This window comes from Tachysurus vachellii, chromosome 5, assembly GCF_030014155.1.
Source record: "Tachysurus vachellii isolate PV-2020 chromosome 5, HZAU_Pvac_v1, whole genome shotgun sequence".
In the NCBI taxonomy this organism is placed as follows: Eukaryota; Metazoa; Chordata; class Actinopteri; order Siluriformes; family Bagridae; genus Tachysurus; species Tachysurus vachellii.
Window position 1 is genome coordinate 3,780,001 of NC_083464.1, and position 27,500 is coordinate 3,807,500.

General features: G+C 39.0%; 1 protein-coding gene across 1 annotated transcript in view; it reads left to right on the forward strand.

The window, feature by feature from the left end:
* gpr158a (G protein-coupled receptor 158a) overlaps positions 1 to 27,500 on the forward strand; it is a 110,370-nt gene that overhangs the window by 56,892 nt on the left and 25,978 nt on the right. The window contains exon 5 of the mRNA XM_060869524.1: positions 2,343 to 2,411. Coding sequence (XP_060725507.1) covers positions 2,343 to 2,411 — 69 coding nt within the window. The remainder of the gene's footprint in view (positions 1 to 2,342; positions 2,412 to 27,500) is intronic.

Below are 27,500 nucleotides of genomic sequence, written 5' to 3' on the forward strand. Positions count from 1 at the left end.
GGGTGATGAAGACATGAAGTCTAGGTGAATAGAACAGCGTTCAGATTGAGCGTTTTATTTTTTTCCTTTTTTACTGTTTAATGTAGTCACTGCTTTTGGGTCCTGTATTGGTTGTTTGATTGCAGAATGCCTGGCAGGTCTTCGATACCTGTTACTGATGAAAAGCCTTATTTTTCCTTTCTTATTTTCCTCCCTGTTCCTTTACAACTAATGCATGCATTGAATGTTAGAAGAATAGCTTTTTTCCTCTCTGTGTCTGAAATAGGCCGTAATCTGGAGTCGAGTGCTCAGCGGTTATTTTTGGCGCTATTTTTTCATGAAACACGGCTGTGCGTCGAGAAAATCTATTCACATGCATCACTGCTTGCCCTCCAGTCGCTTCTGCTCAATCATATTATTCGGGAGCTCTCGCATAAAAGAGTACGTCTTATTCACAGAGAAGGCATTAGCCTGTGGGGCGTACATTAGCGGTCTGTAAGGAGTAGTAAAGAAGAAATGCGCTTTAACTGTATGGCGTATAGGAGGATATCTAAAGCTCGGTTCTGCTGGATGTCGTAGTTTAAAGCTTTATTTAATGAAGATGTATTGAATGGAGTTCAGTCTGATCCGATAGTCAGATCTAGAAGTGTAAAGGACTATAAATAAAATTGTTTGGATTCAAAACTTATGTTTTGAATATGAATGTACATACTTACATATGAATGTATTTACAGTAAGTATTTTTATTAGTTCATTTTAGATAAGAGGTACAGTATGCATCAGACTGATATCACATTCTTACTTTCATGCAGATGTCAACAACATCTTAAGGCCTTTTTACGCCCGGTCACTTCATGTGTTTTCTCTGATCCGATAGCTATCTGATTTGTTAAAACTGTTCCATTTACATCAGACCACATAAATGCGAATCAGATATCGATCCGATCTTTCTACTCCCGCCCAAAATGCTAATATATTTGACCTCATTTCCGGGGTAATTGAAATGGAACACGCTTTGGTGTGTGCGGTTTTCAGAACGCGATCAAAAAGAAAACGGAAAACTTACGACGGTTATGTTACAAAAAAACAGCATTTACTGTTTGCTGCATTTTCGCTGGCAGCAGCAGCAGCGCATTTGTATCTGCCACGACGCACGACTCGTGAGTCACCTGTGAGTGACGTACTTCCGTTTGGGAGGAGTATAGCGCTGACGTATGTGGCTTGAACAACCACATTCATTTACACCTGTCCAGTTTCATCTGAAACACGTCCCAGACCACCTCCTGAAGTGGTTTGAACCATCGGATTTATATCCGTCTCAAAAACGTTTCAGAGGGCATTTAGACCTGGTCTTTTTACCATCAGATAGCTATCGGATCACAGAAAACGCATGAAGTGACCAGGTGTAAAAACCAACTTAGACATTGTTTGTTAGATCAGATTTTAAGCCAACAGTCATCGTAATTTAACTACACATTCATATAATATGAAATATTTGTATAAAATGTGGCACAGATTTTTTGTATTTCTCTTTATTTCTGTTTATTTTAGGTGTAAAACGTCTGTAACAATACATGTAACAATAACAATACCAATAACTGCACAGGGATCAGTGGTGGTTCAAGTGGTTAAGGCTCTGGGTTGTTGATTTGGACAAGCCCTAGCACTGCCAAGCTGCCACTATTGGGCAATTGAGCAAGGTTTCTAACCCTCATTGCTCTGGGGTGCCCTATCATCAGCCCCTGTATCATTTTGGACCCCAACGTCCTTAGTTGGGACATAGTCGAAGAAAAGAAGTCCAAAGTATTGTAAAGTATATGTGGTGATAATAAAGGCTTCTATGCCCCATTTTCTTGTTCATATACAATACATTTACAGTACTCATCATTAGTAACTGCCTGGTCAGGGTCTAGTCTATATTTATAATCTAAAATTTAAACTTGGTTCACTGGGGAAAAAGAAGCGACTAATTTGATAGCTCACTTCAGGTGTAACCCCAAATCCCACTACAGGTACGAATATCTGCAGCAACTGTAGAAGAGATTCAGATGTTCAGAGAAGGCTCAGATTTACTGTAATGGATCTACTATAGAAGAAAAAGATGAAGATTTCATAACCACAAGCTTCATCGTTGACCCCTTGGAAGTATCCATCACATGCTTTAACCCTGGTACACATGCTCATATTGCCTTCATGTTACCTTCAGTCCAATGACCATGTTCCTATTTCTCCGATTTCTTTTCAGCTCTGATTTCCACACCATTGTAATCGAGGTCTTGCCTCCAATACACCACCTGGAAAAGACAGAGAATAAATGAATCTCAAATGAGTCATACGTGTCCTGTCTACCTTTTGTCTTTCAGAGCATCAGGGCTTCAGGGCTGGTTCTGCTGGAAGCCATCTTGTTTGGAGCTCTTCTTCTCTACTTTCCTGTAAGTCTCCCGTTCATTAACTTTTTTGCTTTGGTTGGAGTTAATATAATTCATTTACTGCGAATGTGATGCATAAGCAGGGAATTTGGGTCAATCATAAGCTGTGTGAAATCATAACTTTGAATGTAGGAAATAATGAAGAGCAAAAACTCCTTCTCACCTCCATTAGCAAGGATGGTGAATATCTCATGTTCTGCATCACTATGAGATAATATCACGGATAGGAATTACATCATTATCTGACACAGTTTCAGACTGTGGTTTGGATGGTAATTGGCTCATTATCTCCTGGATTATTAGATAAGTGAGGCACACTAACTATTCAACTATATATTTGATTAACTATTGAACTAAATTAACTATTTGAGATAATAGGAGAATAAACATATAGGAGAATACCAAAGATCATTGTATTTATCTCAGACTACTAAAGTATGAGATAATGCTAAATGGTAATGATCTAAAAGTATAATGAGTATTATGAGATAAGTTTATGATGAGTTATGGAAGTTATCTCATAATCCTCTGAGATCTTTCATGTTCCCTGAGTTATAGTAGTTATCTCATAATCCAGGGAACATGAAAGATCTCAGAGTCTCCTAAAGTATAAACAGTAAATGGACAATAGTGTGATAATTTATGAAGATGTGAGGTGATGTAATTATCACATGGTCTGCTGAACTAAGAGATAATAGTAGAAGTAATGCTATGAGATAAATGGTGGACAGTCATTATCTCATACTCTGTTAAGTATATCGTAGTTTGTTAAAGTATGAGATAATTGGTGGACAGTAGTTATCTTGTAATCTGCCAAAGTACGAGATAACACTGAGAGTGCTAACTAACACTCAGCTAATGTGTGAGTTTGCAAGCTGATGTTAATTATATTGTAGTTTGTTAAGGTATAAGATTATAAGGTATAAGTGGACAGTTATTATCTCATGGGCTCTTAAACAGTGAGATCATGTTGGACAATAACTAAGAGTCTGAGTATGGATGTGATTATAAGCTGGTGTCATTTCAGCATAATGTATTGAAAGATGAGATAACTGGTAGCTGGTATTTATCTCTGTCTAAACTTTAAGAATTTTTTGTTTAGTATATATAGTAAAAGTCTGCTGTTGTAGGATGATATAAGGTGGGGTACTTAATTTCCTCATTTGTTAAACTGTATGATATTCTATGGGTTTTATTTACTATTTCATAATTTATCACATTTTTATCTATGAGATAAAGGAGGGATTGTGATTATCTACAAGATAACAAGCATGATGGTAATGATATGATCTAGTGAGCAATAAAGGGGTGAAAATAATTAATAATTATGTCTGGTGTGGGGGGCACGGTGGCTTAGTGGTTAGCATGTTCGCCTCACACCTCCAGGGTTGGGGGTTCGATTCCCGCCTCCGCCTTGTGTGTGTGGAGTTTGCATGTTCTCCCCGTGCCTCGGGGGTTTCCTCCGGGTACTCCGGTTTCCTCCCCCGGTCCAAAGACATGCATGGTAGGTTGACTGGCATCCCTGGAAAATTGTCCGTAGTGTGTGATTGCGTGAGTGAATGGGAGTGTGTGTGTGTGCCCTGAGAAGGGTTGGCACTCCATCCAGGGTGTATCCTGCCTTGATGCCCGATGATGCCTGAGATAGGCACAGGCTCCCCGTGACCCGAGGTAGTTCGGATAAGCGGTAGAAAATGAATGAATGAATGAATGTCTGGTGTGGTAACAGAGGGATGGTTATTATCTTTTATGTTATGTTATTATAAATATGAGATAATAATAGTGATGCTGTTGCTACAGTAGAGATTTATTCCTGTTATTCCACAACAATTTGCCAACCATTTCAACTAAAGAATCCAATTTATAATTGACTTTTAAACCGAAACCTAAACACATTGCTACAAAGCGCTGGTACAGGAGACTCTTTGTTAGTGATTAGTGGTCGTACGTTTTTCTTTGTTGAATAATTTGTTTTTAAACTGTCCGTTGTTCGTTGTGCATGATGTAAATGTCCATCATACGGTACAAGTCCATGTCCATGTTTGTTACTATTATATTGGAAACAATAACAGACCTGTTTTAGTAGAACCTGTGATTTTCTTTTCACATACAGTAGAAATGCTGTCAGAGCGGCTGCTGCTACAGTACCACTGTGGTATAAGATGTGTTCAGTATACAGTATGAAAGCTAGTAGTTTAGAGTCTCATCTTCCACCCCAGGAACATAGTGGAGAACCGATCTCAGGGTTCTTTTGTGTTCCCTCTGCAGACTAATTCTGTTGTCCACTTTAGCGCTTATCCCCAGGTGACCTTCTTCGTTACAGCGAGTCAAAACACAGACAGTGATCCGTCGAGGCAAAAATGACTCACTGACTCTACTTTAAGTGCCCGTCAGTGCAACATATCATGATTCCGAGATCCAGCGTTAAGCCGAGATCCGAGATAATCTCAATTAAGCAGCAATTCTGCAATTCTTAAAATCTTCAGTGTCACATGGTAGTGCGATAGAGGAAAGTAATTAGGTGAGGGAATGTCTGAAAGATTGATGTGGACCTTTTTATAATACGGCACATCTATAAATATTACCATATCGCTTATTTCTTATATGCAAAGCCACATGAGAAAAGCCGGGATTGTCTCGTTTGGATTCAGGCTGCTTTAGTGAGGTCTTGTTTGCATTGAGGCGTATATCTGTGTACGAGGCCAGAGGCAAGATGTCTTACATGTTCATGGGCCAATAGATATGCACACTCAAAGCCCATCACAGAGAAGGAGCGAGAGAGAGAGATGGGGAGGAGGCTTTTCCTGTCTACTCATGCTCCATGACTTCCAGTCTAAAAATAGCATTCGACAGCACGCTCCCTCGCTCCTTCTGAATCCCTCTCTATCCATGTCTCTGTATGTCTTTATATATCTCCAATTCTTTCTCTTCCTGCTTTAAATAATTTCAAACTCGGCATTACGAATAGAAGAATAATACATTTCTTTCCCTCTTTATTCTGCCCTTCTGCTCCCAGTGTCATCTGTTATAACTTCACTCCACCTGGCTTCTGTGATGAGACAGAGTGCTGTGGTGTGTGTGTATGTGTGTGTGTAAACTAAATCACACGCACAACACACGGCATGCTAATTTTCATTAAGAGATGGAAAGAGAGACAGAGAGAGAGTTTGAGTGTTTTTGTGTGTGTGTGTGAGAGTGTGTGTATGCGTGTGTGTGAGCGTGTGTGTGTGTGTGTCTTCTTCCCTTGAGCATTGGCTGTAAATGTTTCTCTCTAGTGATTAAATACAAACCTCTGTTTGCATGTGAGTTTCTCAGAACGAGTTGTTTACAATCTTTTACTTGTTTTTAGTCCTTGAGTTCATTGTTAAAGCGTAATTAACTAATGGAGGTTTATTTACTGTTCGACAAACTGAAAATTAAAGAGTCCTGCTCAAACTCTGTGCCATCTTAAATGAATTAATATTAATGGATTTATAGACATATTGAATACATCGTTGATGGGGTGGTTTGTTGATCCAGAGTCACTGTTAACACAGACTCACAAACACAAACTCCATTCCATAATCCACAAACTCCATTATAATAATCCACAAACTCCATTATAATAATCCACAAACTCCATTATAATAATCCACAAACTGCATTATAATAATCCACAAACTCCATTCCATAATCCACAAACTCCATTATAATAATCCACAAACTCCATTATAATAATCCACAAACTGCATTCCATAATCCACAAACTCCATTATAATAATCCACAAACTCAATGAACTCTGTTCCATAATCCACAAACTCCATTATAATAATCCACAAACTCCATTATAATAATCCACAAACTGCATTCCATAATCCACAAACTCAATGAACTCTGTTCCATAATCCACAAACTCCATTCCATAATCCACAAACTCCATTCCATAATCCACAAACTCCATTATAATAATCCACAAACTCCATTCCATAATCCACAAACTCCATTATAATAATCCACAAACTCCATTATAATAATCCACAAACTCCATTACATAATCCACAAACTCCATTCCATAATCCACAAACTCAATGAACTCTGTTCCTTAATCCACAAACTCAATGAACTCTGTTCCTTAATCCACAAACTCAATGAACTCTGTTCCATAATCCACAAACTCCATTATAATAATCCACAAACTCCATTATAATAATCCACAAACTCAATGAACTCTGTTCCATAATCCACAAACTCCATTCCATAATCCACAAACTCCATTCCATAATCCACAAACTCCATTATAATAATCCACAAACTCCATTCCATAATCCACGAACTCCATTATAATAATAATCCACAACCTCCATTATAATAATCCACAAACTCCATTCCATAATCCACAAACTCAATGAACTCTGTTCCATAATCCACAAACTCAATGAACTCTGTTCCATAATCCACAAACTCCATTCCATAATCCACAAACTCCATTATAATAATCCACAACTCCATTCCATAATCCACGAACTCCATTCCATAATCCACAAACTCCATTATAATAATCCACAAACTGCATTCCATAATCCACAAACTCCATTATAATAATCCACAAACTCCATTATAATAATCCACAAACTCAATGAACTCTGTTCCATAATCCACAAACTCCATTATAATAATCCACAAACTCCATTATAATAATCCACAAACTGCATTCCATAATCCACAAACTCAATGAACTCTGTTCCATAATCCACAAACTCCATTCCATAATCCACAAACTCCATTCCATAATCCACAAACTCCATTATAATAATCCACAAACTCCATTCCATAATCCACAAACTCCATTATAATAATCCACAAACTCCATTATAATAATCCACAAACTCCATTACATAATCCACAAACTCCATTCCATAATCCACAAACTCAATGAACTCTGTTCCTTAATCCACAAACTCAATGAACTCTGTTCCATAATCCACAAACTCCATTATAATAATCCACAAACTCCATTATAATAATCCACAAACTGCATTCCATAATCCACAAACTCAATGAACTCTGTTCCATAATCCACAAACTCCATTCCATAATCCACAAACTCCATTATAATAATCCACAAACTCCATTCCATAATCCACGAACTCCATTATAATAATAATCCACAACCTCCATTATAATAATCCACAAACTCCATTCCATAAGCCACAAACTCCATTCCATAATCCACAAACTCAATGAACTCTGTTCCATAATACACAAACTCAATGAACTCTGTTCCATAATCCACAAACTGCATTCCATAATCCACAAACTCCATTATAATAATCCACAACTCCATTCCATAATCCACGAACTCCATTCCATAATCCACGAACTCCATTATAATAATCCACAAACTCCATTATAATAATCCACAAACTGCATTCCATAATCCACAAACTCCATTATAATAATCCACAAACTCCATTATAATAATCCACAAACTCAATGAACTCTGTTCCATAATCCACAAACTCCATTATAATAATCCACAAACTCCATTATAATAATCCACAAACTGCATTCCATAATCCACAAACTCAATGAACTCTGTTCCATAATCCACAAACTCCATTCCATAATCCACAAACTCCATTCCATAATCCACAAACTCCATTATAATAATCCACAAACTCCATTCCATAATCCACAAACTCCATTATAATAATCCACAAACTCCATTATAATAATCCACAAACTCCATTACATAATCCACAAACTCCATTCCATAATCCACAAACTCAATGAACTCTGTTCCTTAATCCACAAACTCAATGAACTCTGTTCCATAATCCACAAACTCCATTATAATAATCCACAAACTCCATTATAATAATCCACAAACTGCATTCCATAATCCACAAACTCAATGAACTCTGTTCCATAATCCACAAACTCCATTCCATAATCCACAAACTCCATTATAATAATCCACAAACTCCATTCCATAATCCACGAACTCCATTATAATAATAATCCACAACCTCCATTATAATAATCCACAAACTCCATTCCATAAGCCACAAACTCCATTCCATAATCCACAAACTCAATGAACTCTGTTCCATAATACACAAACTCAATGAACTCTGTTCCATAATCCACAAACTGCATTCCATAATCCACAAACTCCATTATAATAATCCACAACTCCATTCCATAATCCACGAACTCCATTCCATAATCCACGAACTCCATTATAATAATCCACAAACTCCATTATAATAATCCACAAACTCCATTCCATAATCCACAAACTCCATTATAATAATCCACAAACTCCATTATAATAATCCACAAACTCCATTATAATAATCCACAAACTCCATTCCATAATCCACAAACTCCATTATAATAATCCACAAACTCCCTGCCATAATCCATGAACTTCACACCACAATCCATGAACATCACTTCTCAGTGTTCACTGTGGCCTTCAAACATGGTCGCCATGGGCTACACTCCCCAGAGCACACAGACAAGCACACACTCCCTTCCTCGTTCATGGTCCCTCACCTACTGGTTATACGCATACACACTCCTCACAGACTTTAACCATTTTATCCAGTACACTGGCATTCAAATCGACTTATCAAACGTTTTCCATCAATATTAACACAAAAATTGTAAGTCTGATGTAAAATTAATCCGAACGCTGCTGGCTTTCTGTGTGTGAAGCATCATTATTTGTGTGTGTAAAGCACACTGATACTGGAGACTCCTTCATTGAATGTTAAATAAACATCTCTTTACACAAAACTTCACCATGTCCATGATTACACACTGCATTGTGCAGTTCATGTTCCTGTGAACATGCTGTTACTATGGAAACAATAATTAAAACTCAGCTATAATTGTGGAAGTCCTGAAATGAGTTCTAGCTTATGTTATAGTGGCTAGAGTCTCTTTCTCTAACGAGCTTCTCTTTTTTCCTTCTTTGGTGAAGTTAGTTAGACAAAAATGCAACTCTAGAAAAAACTCCTCTCTCTTGAAGACTTGTCAGGGGAAAAAACAGCAACCAGAAAATGAAGACCAGAATAAATAAAGATGTTTAAACCCTAATAAATGCCTTGCTAAAAGGTGCAAATGGGTTTCTGAGATGGGTTTTGGATCCAACAGCACACCACGTCACTTCAGACTGTGTGTGTGTGTGTGTGTATGTGTGTGTGAAGTTCTCACACCAGGTAAGTGCCGAATTTCTTCCCCAGCACTTCTCCTTCTGGTGACCTCCTTGTCCTGCCCCATCCTCAGCAGCACTACTCATCAGGAGGTTAATGAGAAACAGTGTGGTTCTCTTCTATAGTGCCTCCACCAACCCTGAATGACGTGCTGCCTTTTTTTTTTTGTTTTTGTTCAGCTTGCATTTCAGCTGCTTTCGCCTCTCCGTTTTTAAGTGGATTAGAGAACTCCCGTAGATCTGCGGTCTGTCTGACCAAAACTTCTGCTCTGATTGCATTCCATATGTTAGCGAGGACTCAGCAGGGCTCCTGGGTGTGAATCTCGGCATGGCAGACTGACGTTAGAAGAGAGAGAGAGAGAGAGAGAGAGAGAGAGAGAGAGAGAGAGAGAGAGAGAGAGAGAGAGAAGGTTGTTTGTACACACACACACAATGTGTGTATTTATGCTTTTTCCAATAATCACGTCTGGAACAACGCCTGGTCAAACACCCCAGTAAACCCAGTCATCATGAACAGATCCATAATGATCCACAAACAGGCACACGAAGGTCAGGAGCAGAAAATAATGAACACGATGAGATACAACGCTCCATACAATTCCTGTTGCTATAAATAGAATATAAAAAGAAATTGTTGCACATTTCCACCTCTAAAAGTTTTACATTTTCTTGTCAGTTTTTCTTATACTAGAACAATCACCTTTAAAGTCAAGCATTTCCTTTAAACCTGAAATAAAAAAATAAATTCTAACAAAGAATTTTCCCTTCACTTTTAATAGTAATATGATGTATTAATGTATTTTGTTTTCGTATTTGTATACGAAAACGCAATTCGATTTAATTTTATTTCTATAGCGCTTTTAACAACGGACGTTGCGGTGCAGCTTTACAGAGCATAAAAATACAGAGTAAAATTTTTTATACAAAGCTTAATATTATGTTTTTCATTTTCTTGTCAGTTTTTTTCTTATAGAGTTTTTAAATGTAGTTTTTAATATTCATTTCATTTCAATTCAATTTATTTGTTTAGCGCTTTTAACAATTCCCAATGTCCCAAAGCAGCTTTACAGAAATGTGGAAACAAAAGAGAGAGAAAAATAAATAAATATAATAATAATAATAATAATAATAATAATAATAATAATAATAATAATAAGAAGAAGAAGAAGAAGAAGAAGAAGAAGAAAAAAAAATAAAATAAATGTGATTATATACAATTAAAGTTTAAAATTAATTTAAAAAAGATTAACTTAAAATTTAAAATACCATGCATCTATTCTTAATGAGAAAGCCGGAGGAGACAGCGGCAAGGAAAAACTCCCTGACATGATAAGAGGAAGAAACCTTGAGAGGAACCAGGCTCAGAAGGGAACCTCATCCTCATTTGGGTGACACTGGACAGGAAATGATATCAATGTAAATAACGTCCTTTCTACAACAGTTAATAATAGTGCAGCCGAGAGCTCCCGAGGAACTAATGGGTCATCGTAAACTCTGAGTTTAGCACAGACCTGATTGCTGATAAAGACCAGAACATACAGCTGACTGACACAACATCGGTTCAAATTATAGACCTTGATTTTCATTCCTCATTCTCACCTTTTCTCACCCATATAAACCAACATAGATTCTGAGGGCGGACTCAGAATCTATGTTGGTTCAACTACATGTAGAATTAGTGAGGACTCTCGTGACATCACGTCTAAGGACACTCAGATATTCAGTGGCGGTCGAATTATAACAACAATTCAGCTCATAATAATTTATAAGCATGTTCATGAGATCATATCCACACAACTGTCTGAGTTTTCTGTGGTTAAACTGCTTTTTCAAATTTTATTTGCTCGCAGGAAAATGATCTATCTGTGGGCGGAGTTAAGAGCTGTGGTGGGAGTGTTTAAAAACTGACTGACACAAGCAAGCATTTCAACCAGGTTTCTTTAACCCTGTTATACAATTGTGCTAAGGACATGGTTTAAAACATTAGGTTTTATTATGTTATGTACATTTAGACAATTAGATAAAATAAATACAATTACTTTTGTTGCTTTTCCTTCAACCAATGAGTCAAGGAGTAAACAAGTACTGGAACACTGAAGAAAAAATGAGCAGAGAAAATTTTCTAATGCTTATTTTTTTTTTTTACATCATTACCAGGCTATAGTAATACTAATTTAGTAATACAATTTTTTTTTCTATAACAGGAAACAATAAGGTAAAAGATAAAAGCAGACTGTGTTTAATGCACAGACCTTTAGTTCCTGTTTACTGCCTGCTACGGCTGAATGATCCCCTGTGGCCTTGTAGAGAATCGATCTTCATTTCTATTGTAAAAAAAAAAAAAAATTGAAGTAGAGCATTGGGATTTTGGGAGCAGGACATTTTATTTTATTATTTAATCAGAATTAGAATATTCTCAAAATGTTCTCAAAATGATTCAGATAAAATATGACTTTAATATTATTTGTATTTAATAAAGACAGTTTAGATAGGATAAAAAAATGAAAGAGGGAAATGAAAGACTTATCAGCTGTGTTTATCTTTTAACTTTGAAATTTTACTTTGCGTATTTTGTTTCACACATGAACGCAGTTGAAGATGATTCTTATATGAAAGTCCACTTCACTGGCTTATAATTGACTTATGACTTATAATGAATGACTTATAATTAATAGTTATAGTGAATCTTTTCGGGGCACGGTGGCTTAGTGGTTAGCACGTTCGCCTCACACCTCCAGGGTTGGGGGTTCGATTCCCGCCACCGCCTTGTGTGTGTGGAGTTTGCATGTTCTCCCCGTGCCTTGGGGGTTACCTCCGGGTACTCTGGTTTCCTCCCCCGGTCCAAAGACATGCATGGTAGGTTGATTGGCGTCTCTGGAAAATTGTCCGTAGTGTGTGATTGCGTGAGTGAATGAGAGTGTGTGTGCCCTGCGATGGGTTGGCACTCCGTCCAGGGTGTATCCTGCCGATACGCCTGAGCGGTAGAAGGTGAGAGAGAGTGAATCTTTTCCATAAATACACAACACATATTGGAGACACTGTATGTGTTTGTATGCAGGTTTTCAGGAAAATTACACCGATTCAGTGCTACAACTGGACTCGACTATAACTAGCAGATTGTGACAGACAAAACAAAAAGAGATGCTAAAAGTCTTTCGATGGTAGACTTTTGCTTACCTCATTTGTTATTAGGAGCAACTTCATGGCTCAGCTGTCCACCTACTGTGGTGAAGTGCAGAGCAAAATAATATAATTCCATACAACCTGTGTGATTTAGACACTGGGGATGTTTAGCGTTTGCTTACTTACTGTATACACTAAATTGCTACTGCGTCAGTGCACATACACACAGACATTCAGCATGTGGGTCCTATCTCTATTAACCTGAAGCACCTTTATGTGTGTGTGCCATCTCAATGGAGCATGTGAAGACAGAAACGGGATCTATATGCTGTTCTTACGGCAACTTCTCGGGACTCTACCGAGACCAAAATGCATGTAATTTACACCAAGCTGAACCCAGGAGACAAAAGTCATTCCTGCACAATTTACTGCCACTAAGTGCTAACACACACATACAGAGATAGCGTGTTACAATGTGTAATAGACTTGTGGAAAAACATTATAAGATAGCGGCGAGTGAGTGTGGTGTCAGTGACGTTATTGTGACAGCCAGCATCCCAGTGCTGCGTTTTCACATTTTCACTTCATCACCCCGAAGATTAATGTCGGTGCTGTCTGAAAATGGTTTGATCATTTGACCCGAGTGACTCACGCTCTGTTGTGTTTTTTTTTTTTTTTTTTTGTTTATTTATGTTTGAAGCAGCGAGAAGTAAAATCGCTATTAATCTCTTGACGTGACCTTTCGTAGATCAGTCTATGTTATCTCTTGACGTCGTAGATCAGTCTACGTTATCTCTTGACGTCACCGCCTGCTTGCAAGACCCATTTTTCTCTTCCTGTCATTTCATGTTTTCCTTAAATGTGAAAGAAGCCCTGAGGTCATCACGCATCCAGATGACTGCGTTGACTTTGTTTCATGAAAAAGATCTACGGCTGAACGAGCTGAGTGCTCTTTGATCTCGAGATCGTGCCTGGTGATTTTTGATTTTGGAGGAAATGGTCACGATGCTGTGTGTAATCGAGCGACCCTGCTGATAACCACAATGGCTTTCATCTGTCTGTAAGCTCTATAAGCATCCATATGCAGCAGAGAGCTCTTTTAAGCCTTGGCTGTTTTTCCTTAGAGTCTATAATATTGACAACAGTTACTACTGCATGTACTGTGTACCTATCCTAAGAGCTGATTGAGGAAACTCAAGTAGACTCGAGACTGAGAGTGTTCTAGATAATGGACACTGGCTGAAATAATTAGTTTGTCTTCATTCTATCTGACAGGAAAGCTATGGTTCCACAAATAACCACTCTTTACCACAGTGATGAGAAGAAAAGCATCTCAGAGGCTTGAGATCGAGCTGCTACAACAACAGAAGACCCTTATTAGTTTTATTTACTACTACACACCTGTGGGACATGGTAGCCTAATGTTTAAGGTGTTTGACTAGCGATTGGAAGGTCATAAGTTCAAATCCCAGGTCCAGCAAGCTGCCATTGCTGGGCCCCTGAGCAAGGCCCTTAACCCTCAGTTGCTCAGATGTATAAAAATTAGATAAAATATGTTGCTCTGGATAAGTGCGTCTGTGAATTGCATATAATATAGCATAAGCTCCTATGTAGCTAGCATAACCGTATTATCTTCAGGTAGACCTGTGCTCTATTTCTTGATTTATTCCCATAGGATGTTACTTGTTTGATCGAGTGCTCAAAGTTTTTTTCTTGATACAGTGATTGCTAATGCTAATGCTAACACTCACTCACTCTCTCACTCATTTCCTACCACTTATCCGAACTACCTCGGATCACAGGGAGCCTGTGCCTATCTCAGGCATCATCGGGGCATCAAGGCAGGATACACCCTGGACGGAGTGCCAACCCATCACAGGGCACACACACACACTCTCATTCACTCACGCAATCACACACTACGGACAATTTTCCAGAGATGCCAATCAACCTATCATGCATGTCTTTGGACCGGGGGAGGAAACCGGAGTACCCGGAGGAAACCCCAGAGGCACGGGGAGAACATGTAAACTCCACACACACGAGGTGGAGGCGGGAATCGAACCCCAACCCTGGAGGTGTGAGGCCAACCTGCTAACCACTAAGCCACCGTGCCCCCCCTAATGCTAACAATAAAAGTAAAAAAACAAACTGATTCGTGTTTTGCATCCACAGCATCTCTACAAAAGCCGATACGTCTGTCACAACAAACTAATGCAGCTGATTCAATCAGAACTCCATAATCCGATTCTGTATAATGCGATTGTCACACAGCACAAATGTGAATACGATCTACTTAACAATATTATCATACCAAATGGCATTGTCAATTAAAAGTAACTTTATGGAGCAGCACTTACAGTCAGCCATGGTTTTAATATTTAGAAAATATTTGTCATGTCTTTCTCTGCTTAGTGCTGAGAATTTGATATTCACTTAAAAAAATTGGATTTGATACGTTATACTGTAATGCAGCGTGTGTTTTGGCAGGAATGCTGGCATATACTTGCCTCTAGAAGGCTTATAAATTATGATTGTATTAAAAATGCTACTCTTGCTATGTATAGCAGGTTTTTTTGCATGGGTATTGCACCCTAACGTCTTGCGATTCCCAAAGCAAACATCTTGCAAGGTGAAATAGAGCATAGCTTATAAGATCTTTGTTGCTCCCCAGGCTATGGTAACGAATTAAAACAAAACTGCTTGGATTCTCAGATGAAAAACGAACAAACAGGTTTGTATGTTGTCTGAAGGACAGGTGACTCATACATCATTAATCAGGCATTGCAACTCAAGACAACGTTTGCCTTCTAATACGAGGGCAGACTATTCTAATTTATGAAAAGGCTCATAGAAAGTTTTCTCTGTTTAAAATGCATTATTGTTGGCCTCCTGAATCGTGCAGCAGAATAGCAGAAAGCTTATGGTCTGGAGATTGTGAGATCAAATCCCGAAGATGCCACTGCCATCCATGGCTAGAGACAGATAACAAGATAACAATGCTGACCATAGTGTCTGGGTAAAAAGGAATGGAATTAGTCTTCTCCTGTCAATAAGGGTGACACTAGACATCAGGGGCATCTGTGAGGTCATGTTCAGCTGCACTCTCAACTATTGTTGCATGAAAAACAGTTTGAAAAAAGTGCTAGCTTCATGAGTCTCAGAGGAAGCATACTGTACTGTATGTCAGCCATTCTCTGTGCTGGTAGCTTTCCTGCCATGGAGAGAGTGGGTAGAAATTGGCAAATGGTTTTGGCAAATTTCAAAAGGTTTTACTACGTTGTTTAAAGGCAGTCTGTAGAACAACACAGTTTGTAAACAGCACAAATATTTTCAATGTGCAAAGAGACCAGGATGACATACAACTCCAGCTAGAGTTACCAGTTTCTGTGATTGACGTCTTGAACATGATCCAGTCAGATTCTGAAGGTTTCTTCTTCATTGTAAACAACAAATCTGTCAGGCATCTAAACCTCACTCACTCATCTCACTCATCTTCTAGTGCCAACCCATCGCAGGGCACACACACTCTCATTCACTCACGCAATCACACACTACGGACAATTTTCCAGAGATCAACCAATCAACATACCATGCATGTCTTTGGACCGGTGGAGGAAACCGGAGTACCCGGAGGAAACCCCTGAGGCATGGGGAGAACATGCAAACTCCACACACACAAGACGGAGGCGGGAATCGAACCCCCAACCCTGGAGGTGTGAGGCGAACGTGCTAACCACTAAGACACCGTGCCCCCCTGCATCTAAACCTGACTGTCCAAAACATAAGGCTTCAATTCTGATTATGTAAAAAAAATTAATCAGTGACTTTTGGACCAACGTACTCTGACACCAAGTACACTCTTTAGCAACCTTGCATTTGAACAAAAATGTGATTTGCAAAGCAGTCGTATAAGATTTCAACACTTCAGTTCAGATTTGGAAGCCATTATTTCTAGGGCCTTTTTACACCCGGTCACTTCATGTGTTTTCTCTGATCCGATAGCTGATTTGTTAAAACTGTTCCATTTACATTAGGCCACATAAACGCGTCTCGGCGAATCGGATATCGATCCGATCTTTCTACTCCCGCCCAAAATGCAAATATATTTTACCTCATTTCTGTGGTAACTGAGACGGAACACGCTTTGGTGTATGTACTTAAATATACTTTTGTTTCTATATGTTTTACGAAGCTTTTGTTGGACGCTTTCATCGCTCCAAAGAGCAATAAGTGCCTGCGTGTCATCCGTGTTATTTGTTTCTGGCGCGATGCACGACTCGTGAGTCACCTGCGAGTGACGTACTTCCGTTTGGGAGGAGTTTAGCGCTGACGTATGTGGCTTGAACAACCACATTCATTTACACCTGTCCAGTTTCATCTGAAATGTGTCCCAGACCACCTCCTGAAGGGGTTTGAACCATCTGTTTTATATCCGTCTCGAAAACGTCTCGGTGGGCATTTAGACCTGGTCTTTTTACCATCGGATAGCTATCGGATCACAGAAAACACATGAAGTGACCAGGTGTAAAAAGCCCCCTAGTCACTCCCATGAAGCGTTTTCATTATTCCCAGATTTTAATTCACCCAGTTGTACTGTGGCATTGCACATGATTGTCACTCATTATCTTGCAAGTGGTGATCACCTTTTATAGACTGAACCAGCCCAGGTCCTATGGGTTGAGCGGTTGAAAGACACTCTCCTGTGGAAACCACCTTTTGATCTAGCTTTAGTGGTGGTGTCCAGGAAGCCTAATTCTGGCAGAGTGCACTTTGTTTTTTTTTTGTACCCTTAATAAGGGTATTTAAGTTCACACATTCGTGTATTAAATCAGGTCTATTCCCCAAGGAGGCCCATACTGGGAGCATTGAACTAGTGCTGTGTTTAACATAAGCAAACAAGGTCCTTCAACATGACTAGATCTTGATCAATGAGAGGGTGTATATTAGTTGGCCAAATTTAACAGAAACATGCTAATTAGTATGTAGTATGTATCCTATATATACTGGCTCAGTGTAAAGTTCCCTCTTGCTGCCTGATGGGGTGCCTGATCTTGGCACATTTCTGCTGCTGTCCCTTGTCTTGCCTTCTGGACCTGCTGGATTCCTCCTGATACTTCCCCATGAGGGTTTAACTTGTGGCTGATCTGATCACGTGAAAAAAAAAGTGACGTGACATACGGCTAAGTACGGTGACCCATACTCAGAATTCGTTCTCTGCATTTAACCCATCCAAAGTGCACACTCACAGCAGTGAACACACACACACCGTGAACACACACCCGGAGCAGCGGGCAGCCATTTATGCTGCGGTGCCCGGGGAGCAGTTGGGGGGTTCGGTGGCTTGCTCAAGGGCACCTCAGTCGTGGTATTGCCGGCCCGAGACTCGAACCCACAACCTTAGGGTTAGGAGTCAAACTCTCTAACAATTAGGCCACGACATCCCCCTATCATGTGCATCAGATGTTCCTGTTTCAGTGGATATGCTCACCTGAATACTGTCAATTTGAGAACTAAGAAACTGTCCTCTGCTAATTTCAGGATAATTATTCACAGCTGATGTTGAACCTCCGCAGATTTGTCTTCACTCTTATATGCCTGTAAATCGTGGTGATTTATATTCTCACTACCTGGTGTCAAATAGAAGAGCATGGGCTCCCTTAAGTCTGGTTCCTCGCAAGGTTCCTTCATCAGGTCATCTCCATGAGTTTAATTCCAAGAGTTTAGTGTTTGTTAGGGATCTAAATTCACAGCTGGTTCGTGACAATGTCTATTTATATGACTTGAAAATTTAATTGAATACACCAGCATGACATTTGAAACATAGCCATGATTTTTTGTTTTGTGGTTAGTCTTATGAAGAAGAGGATAGGATGATCGACAGCTAACGACGATGCGCTGTGATGAATAAGTCCATTCAGCTGTCGTTATGGTGAATGGAGTCACTCTGCATCTCCATGCTTTTACAGACCAGCTGTGCTGTCTGGCTTCACACTCATGACTCATGAGGCAGCACACACTCCGCTCAGCATACACTCAGCTATCCAGCTAGAAACTGAAAGTTGTGAGTGCATGATGCTTTTTCAAAAGCATTAGAAAAAAGTTGAATCTACACAACTGACCCATTGACTGGTTAAATGAATAAACACTGATTTATCTCATTACAGTAGCACCTGAAAAGGGGTGGGATATACAGTATTAGACAGCAAGGATCTTACAGTTCTCAGTCAGTGTCTGAACACACAGTGTATCACAGCTTGTTGTGTATGGAGCTGTGTAGCTGCAGACCAGTCAGAGCACCAACGCTGACACCTGTCCAACACCAAAAGCTCTTACAATGGATCAGTGAGCATCAGAACTGGACCAAGGAGCAATAGAATAAGGTGGTGTGGTCTGATGAATCACAAATTCTTTTACATCATGTGGATGACCTGGTGCATGAGTGTGTCACTTACCAATGGAAGAGATGGCATCAGGATGCACTACGGACGAAGGCAACATGGCAGGGGCAGTGTGATGCTCTGGACAATATTCTGTTGTGAAACCTTGGGTTCTAACATTCATGTGCATGTAACTTTGATGCATACTACTAACGAAACACTGCTGTAGACCAAGTAAACCCCTTCATGTCAACAGTATTTGACAGCGCCTTCTTTTAGGAACGGTTTGAGAATCATGACAAAGGGTTCAATATGTTGACACGGGCTCCAAATTTCCCAGATCTTAATTCAATCAAGCATCTATGGCATGTGCTTCTCACAAATTACAGGATCTAAAGATCTTCTGCTAATGTCTTTGTACCAGATACCCCAGCACATCTTTAGAGGTCTTGTGGATGGGTAAAAGCCGTTTTGGTGACAACAGGGGCAGCAACAGGGAATATGTTCTGGGATGAGCTTTGGACAGTCTTTGTAATTACATCAGCAGCTCATTGGTACACAATGAAGGTGAGAGTATCCACTCAATCGAAGGTGAGAATAGGATATATGCTGCTTTCGAGAAGACACTTTTCATTCGTGAACCAGATGCTAAATATTTCCGAAGAGTAGAACATCAGTCTGGATTATTAGTCATCTAGTACGCCATGAAACATTCACAGTGACACGTATGCAGTGACAAATATGTCATCTGAAAAGGAAGTGAATAATGTGGCTGATTTACTGTTGAGACAGGGTGATTATTGGCTTTCTCACCCTCAGATTCTCACTCTTTCTCTTTCACATTCTCCTTTTTCGCCTCTGCTTTTCTGTTCCTCTCCCTTCCTGTCTTCCTTCTGCTCTTCCTCGCTATTCAAGGCTTGAATGACAGCACTAATAGAGTGATGCTGAACTCTATAACACGGGTCCGAAAGGGTCATGTGCTGTATACGAACGCCTTTACCACCGTGATTGACTGTAGTGTTATCATAAAGCTCTGCCTTGCCTCTTCTGTGATTAGCGTGTGTGTGTTTTCTCATTCGTATGCTATCTAGTAGGTTGGTGCCTGAGGTATTTTCTTGCTATTTCTTTGCACAAAGCCTGTGAAATGTATGGAAAAAGGCAGATTATGTAATTGGGTGCTTTCTTGAAAGCGGAAAGTAAAGCCTTTCTCAGAGAAGGCCTGAAGAAGGAGAGGCATTAGGCAAAGCTTTACCCCAGTGTTATGTAAGGGAAAATAAAAACCCCCTTTATGTGGCTCTGGCCTGTGAGTGACCTACACTCCAGGGAGCTTCTAATGGACCATATGCTTGTACATGTTTATGCAGTTGTAGTAGAGTTGTGGAACATACTGTTCTCTCATGTGGCCATTACAGAGGGCAGTAGATAGATGTCAGAGCTCAGTAGGTGGAGGAACCTATAGTTCTCTCAGGTTTACTATACAGTACATACTGCGCTATGTTGAAGTTGTGGTGAAATGGTGCAGGCCATATGGCATATAATGGTTGTGGAACATGATGTTCTCTCAGGTTTACAGTCCACAGAGCAATATCCGGGAAGCTAAGGTTCAAATTTAAGTGGTGGAACATAGCAATCTTCCATATTTACAACCCTGAGGAGACCAGAGGTTGCATGAAGGTTGAAAGCATGTGAGCAGTGTAGTAAGTGGAGGTCATCTGAAAGTTGAGGAACATACAGTTTTTTCAGGTTTTCACAGGGCATTATGTGAAGGCCAGAGTTCATATTTTGGTGGTGGAGCATAAAATGTTTTTCAAAGGTCATATGAAATTTAAAATACTGCTCTTTCTAATGTAGAAATCTTGTGAGTAGTATGTGGAGGACCATGATGTTCACATGTTATTCTCTAGATGGTAGTATGTGGAGGACCATGATGTTCACATGTTATTCTCTAGATGGTAGTATGTGGAGGACCATGATGTTCACATGTTATTCTCTAGATGGTAGTATGTGGAGGACCATGATGTTCACATGTTATTCTCTAGATGGTAGTATGTGGAGGACCATGATGTTCACATGTTATTCTCTAGATGGTAGTATGTGGAGGACCATGATGTTCACATGTTGTTCTCTAGATGGTAGTATGTGGAGGACCATGATGTTCACATGTTATTCTCTAGATGGTAGTATGTGGAGGACCATGATGTTCACATGTTATTCTCTAGATGGTAGTATGAGGACCATGATGTTCACATGTTATTCTCTAGATGGTAGTATGTGGAGGACCATGATGTTCACATGTTGTTCTCTAGATGGTAGTATGTGGAGGACCATGATGTTCACATGTTATTGTTTAGATGGTAGTATGTGGAGGACCATGATGTTCACATGTTGTTCTCTAGATGGTAGTATGTGGAGGACCATGATGTTCACATGTTATTGTTTAGATGGTAGTATGTGGAGGACCATGATGTTCACATGTTATTCTCTAGATGGTAGTATGTAGAGTCCAAAGTTCATATTTTAGTAGTGTAATATAACATTTGTCCACGGTCCAGGATTATTTTCCTGTTGGAAGGATAAAGATTGAAATGTGACACGTGGAGTTGGAGAACATACAGTATGAAGGGTGGAACAGCCGAACAACCGCTCAGTTTTACCCTGTACTGGAAGTCAAATATCATATTAAGGATTTTTGAATGTACTTTCCTACTGGGTTTGTGGGAGATCGATGATCAAGTGTCTGTTTTGGAATATAATGTTGTTTCAAGTTTTCTCCTGAATGGCTGTATGTGGGGATCAAAGTGTGGAACATAATGTTCTCTTGACTTTTCACTACAGGGGATAGTGCACACTATTTACCTTGTGTTTCAAAATACTGTGTTAGAAACATGGATTATGATGTTCTTTTTATTTAAGGGGGCAGTATGTGGAGGTCAGATGGCATATGCAAGTTCAAGTCAAGTCAAGAAGCTTTTATTGTCATTACAACCATGCATACTGTAGCTGTTACAGTACACAGTGACACGAGACAATGTTTCTCCAGGGTCGTGGTGCTGCATAAAACAAAGACAGGTCTAAGGACTTGTAAGTAGTCTTAGCCACATAAAGTGCATCTGTGGAACCTGCTGCAAACAGTGCAGGACAAGACAAACAAGACAAACAAGACAGTGCAGGACAAAAAGTTACAAGACAATACAAAAAGTACAAAAAATATAATACACAAGAGACAATAAACAGTAAACAGAAACAGTGTAAATACTGTGTGTGAATACTGAATGTTCAAACAATATTTCGTGCATTAACATCAGAATAAACAGTTTCTTAGCAGCAGGTCCTTGAGATAATATATAGAATTGTGCAAAAACAGCAAATGACTGAAATAAACATATCTTGGGTACTGTATGTGTAAGCCAGAGGCCAAACCATTGTTGGTGCTACAGAGAGCTGTACATGTAAGATAGGTCACACTGAAACATACAGACATCTGTATCAGAATCTGTTAACCTGTCAAGGTTAAAGAACATTTCCTGGGTTTGCACTGCAGATGGCCAGAGATCACATCAGGGTTGAGGAACATACTGTTCTGGTGTAATGCTTTAGCAGGCAGTACAGTATGCAGAGACAAAGATCAACCACAGGTAAATCCAGAATAAGGTCCTGGGTAGAACTTGGAACAAGGTGTTGTGGAAGTTCCGAGGTTAGAGAGATTTAAAGAATAAAGTATAACAATGGTAGACACGAGCAAGATTAAAAAGGTTACACAATTTATTGTGCTCAGCTGCGCAGCAGGACCCAACACTCCACATGTAGCATGAGGGATGAAGGGCCACGATCACTGATTACATCAAGGTTTTATAGACAGAACTCAAGAAAACAGAAGATATGTAAAAGCAAAACATCATCAATCATTGGCTCAAAATTACCGCATGCATCTCCTGACCAAGCTAATCTGACCAGGCCAAGGTCTTCTAGAGGACCTATTGGACATTGTTTATGGACAACTCGTCCCCAGTCCCTACTGCCCTTGTCATAATCTTAACAAAACCTATTGATGACGATGTCAGTCTCTGGTCATGGCGCACACAGGGTACAAGCATAGAAGGACAAAGCCTTATGAACATCTTAAGATTAGAAATTTCCACCACAAAGGGAACCTGGGCTGTGCACTAAAAACAAAATAATAATTCTAAAGAATGAATCTAAGCACATGCAAGGTTTTGGTTGCACTATAGACAAACAAACATTCACATTCATGCAGACTATGACTACAGAATGAATCATAGGGGATTCAGCCAGACGAACCAGACACAGCAAGACTAATCCTGTGGGACAGCTGGAAACAGTATCAAAGGGGGTGGAGCAGGAGGAGCTGGCATAGAACCTGGAGAAACCATGAAGCAAACAACAGCTAATGACATAAGCATAAACTCTAGGGTGTCCAATCTAATCCAACAAGGAGCTGGTGGACCTGCAGCCAAACTGTCTGGACCTCCCTGTGTTACCTGAGTCTCACTTGTGTGTCATTCAAATCACATGAATGCATCACTAAACATGTTTCCATGCAAACTAGTAACTATTTTGTTTTGTATAATCTATTGTGCATTTCAAACAAGATGCGTCTTCATTTGCGTCTGATTTTTAAACCTATCTATGCCAGCTAGTCTTTTTTATCTCTTCAGCACTCTAAGCACTTTATTCAGGATTCTGTTCGTGGTTTGGGCTCCTTACTATATGTAAAACTGTGAAGAAATCTAAGCTATGACTCGAACCCTTTTGCTCAAATACAGGTTTGAGTTTTCTACACCTAACTTTGATATTAGCAACCAAGACCTGCGAGCATTAGCTTCCATTTACTAGGTTACTAGTAACTTCATTATCTTCAAAGATAATGAAATTAAATGTTTCTTAACTGAATAAAGTGAATATTTACTGTGGGGACCCATAATAAGCACTAGTTTAAGTGTTTCAGGAAGAGGTAGGTCTTCACCCAATGTTTGAAGCCTGTCAGTGGCTCAGCTGTTTAGATTAGATTTTAGATTAGATTCAACTTTATTGTCATTACACATGTAGAAGTACAAGGCAACAAAATGCAGTTTAGGTCTAAGCAGAGTGCAATAGTGCAGGATATACAGTGTTTACAAGAGTTAAATAAAGTGGTAATATAATATGGAAGTAATTTACAGATGTGTGTGTACTATGAACATAATATACAGATTTACAGAAGGATATGTGCTGTAACAAAATATATGGCTATTACTCACTCACTCACTCACTCACTCACTCATTTTCTACCGCTTATCTGAACTACCTCGGGTCACGGGGAGCCTGTGCCTATCTCAGGCGTCATCGGGCATCAAGGCAGGATACACCCTGGACGGAGTGCCAACCCATCACAGGGCACACAAACACTCTCATTCACTCACACAATCACACACTACAGACAATTTTCCAGAGATGCCAATCAACCTACCATGCATGTCTTTGGACCAGGGGAGGAAACCGGAGTACCCGGAGGAAACCCCCGAGGCACGGGGAGAACATGCAAACTCCACACACAAGGCGGAGGCGGGAATCGAACCCCAACCCTGGAGGTGTGAGGTGAACGTGCCCCGTGTCCCGAGGTAGTTCGGATAAGCGGTAGAAAATGAGTAAATGAATGAATGAATGAATTAGCTATCTCTGAAAACTTAGAGAATAAAGACTGTTTTGAGCGTTTTAATATGAAATAAAATTCATCAGTACATTAGACAGGCATATAATTAACACCATTTAACCATATATCGTCGATGTCAGGCGGAATCCTCGTATCTCCAAAACCGTTATTTTTCAGGAAATTAAAAAAACGCCGTACCTTATCTGCAGTGCACAGGGTTTAGTCCGCGTTGCAGTGGATTGTCTTGCGCTAAATTCCTGTCCTCAGACGAGCACCAGAACTAGCGGGGGTCAAGATTTTTTTTCTTTGAGCCCAGTGTTTTGAAGACATTTACCTCAGAAGACGTGTTGATTCGTTGCGACTCTTCTTGAGGAGAAATATGCCGTGAAGCTCTCCCGCAGCGTGAGGAAGAGGTGGACAGTTGAAGTGTCCAATGGAGTTATGAGATTTGCGCTCAAGCTATTTTCAAGACTTTAGATTGGTTAATAACTTGTAAAAATAACAGACCCACGTGGGGACTGACCAATAGCATCGATATGTGAAAAAATATGAAATTGACAAAATGTGGACATACGAGGTTTCCGCCCGACAGCGACGATATACTAGTCACACTAGTGAAAAATGCTACGGTAGCGTTCCCACTGTAAGAGACGGTGTTGGTTGTATAACATGAAAGAAGTACAGATATTTGATTAGATACACCAGGACAGATGGTATGCACCTCTTTCTAGAGATCATACAGATCGAACTATGTCTCTGGATCAAGAACCTGCTCTGGGATCAATCTGTACATCTGGACTGTTGGCAGTGGTCCATTCCACCTTTCCTTTTTTTAACACATCAATACACACAGGCATCTGAAGGACCTAAATATAGCCTCTGTACTGCTTCAGAGGAAGTTAGCTGGGATCGTTAGGATGTAACGGTCTAACGTTTCAGCAGAGAAAATTACTCCGGGCAAATGTAGGAAATGTTAATGTGAGGCTTTGTCTTACTCGGGCTTTAAACCTTGTCTCACTTTGTGCTGCTTTGAGTTTATTATGTAAATGCCTGGTCTTTTATCAGCGCTAAGGTTCGACCGATGCTTTTGTATTGTACGTGTTGCTAAACTTAAAAATGCTGACATGTCTGCTGTGCGTATCTTTATATCAGGACTACAATAAAATAATATTATTAGTAATTGATAATAACTGGAAAATAATAAAATGTACAATAACCACAATAGAAATCACATACTACTGTAAGATCTCCACTTTTCTTATCTTCTACTGATGAAAATGAAGTACTGATGAGTATTAAAAATCATTTAAAGACATTCCTTTAGCTTTCAATTCATATAATTTGTCAATTTTCTTCTTCTTCTTTGTTTTTCTTTTTCTTCCTCTTCTTCTTCTTCTTCTTCTTCTTCTTCTTCTTCTTTGTTTTTCTTCTTCTTCTTCTTCTTCTTCTTCTTCTTCTTCTTCTTCTTCTTCTTCTTTGTTTTTCTTCTTCTTCTTCTTTGTTTTCTTCTTCTTCTTTGTTTTCTTCTTCTTCTTTGTTTTTCTTTTTCTTCCTCTTCTTCTTCTTCTTCTTCTTCTTCTTTGTTTTTCTTCTTCTTCTTCTTCTTCTTCTTTGTTTTTCTTCTTCTTTGTTTTTCTTCTTCTTCTTCTTCTTCTTCTTCTTCTTCTTCTTCTTCTTTGTTTTTCTTCTTCTTCTTCTTCTTCTTCTTCTTCTTCTTCTTCTTCTTCTTTGTTTCTTCTTCTTCTTCTTCTTCTTCTTTGTTTTTCTTCTTCTTCTTCTTCTTCTTCTTCTTCTTCTTCTTCTTCTTCTTCTTCTTCTTCTTCTTCTTCACCACAGCACAGCTGTTTTGCAGTTTCTCTGTAAAATAACAAACTGTTTGTTTTTGAATGTTTAAGAATTCAATCCGATTCAATTCCGTATGTCAGTATAAAGGGTTATGGCTTCAGCGCTGTACACGTGCACACGTTATTTTGGAATCCAATTGAGGAAATAATAACTTTCAAGCTTTTACATGGCTGATAATCTGGTTATATGGTTCTGATTATGTAAAGCTGCTTTGAGACAATGACAGCTGTTAAAAGAGCTACACAAATAAAATGAAATTAATTGAAATTGAATGAATTATTCTCGAGTTCAATCGGATCGGCTTTCTTGAGGTGTTTACAAGAAAGCTTTTCAATCTGATTGAGCTGTCAATCTGATTACTGACAGATTCTTTAACTGGACGTAAATGTTCCAGTTTAATCGTTAACGAGTAATCGAGTAACGAGTATTTTAAACATATTTCTGTTGTATCACTATCAAAAAATTAATCATAGATTTCTAACTTTAGATTTTAAACTTTTCAAATAAAAATTAAATTTATTTATTTCTTTTTTTAATTCCTTTGTTTAATTTTAAACTTATTCGTTTTTTTTATTTGATTTAAAATAAATATTTAATCACTATTTTAAATCAACCCTGTGTGTAGTTTTAATTTTTTTAGTTATTCATTTTAATTGAATCTTAAATTTACTAGCTTTTAATTTTTTCAAAGGTTTTTTATTAACTGTATCACGTACTTAATTTTACTTAATTTCACTTTCATTTAATTACTTTTAAACAGACCTGTTTCCTGAATGATAATTAATTTATTTTAATTATTTTAAACATATTTCTGTTTATCATATTTTTCTCATTTAGATTTTAAACAAACTGATGTTTTTTAGTTTTACTTAAGAGATCATGAGCATGATGCCAT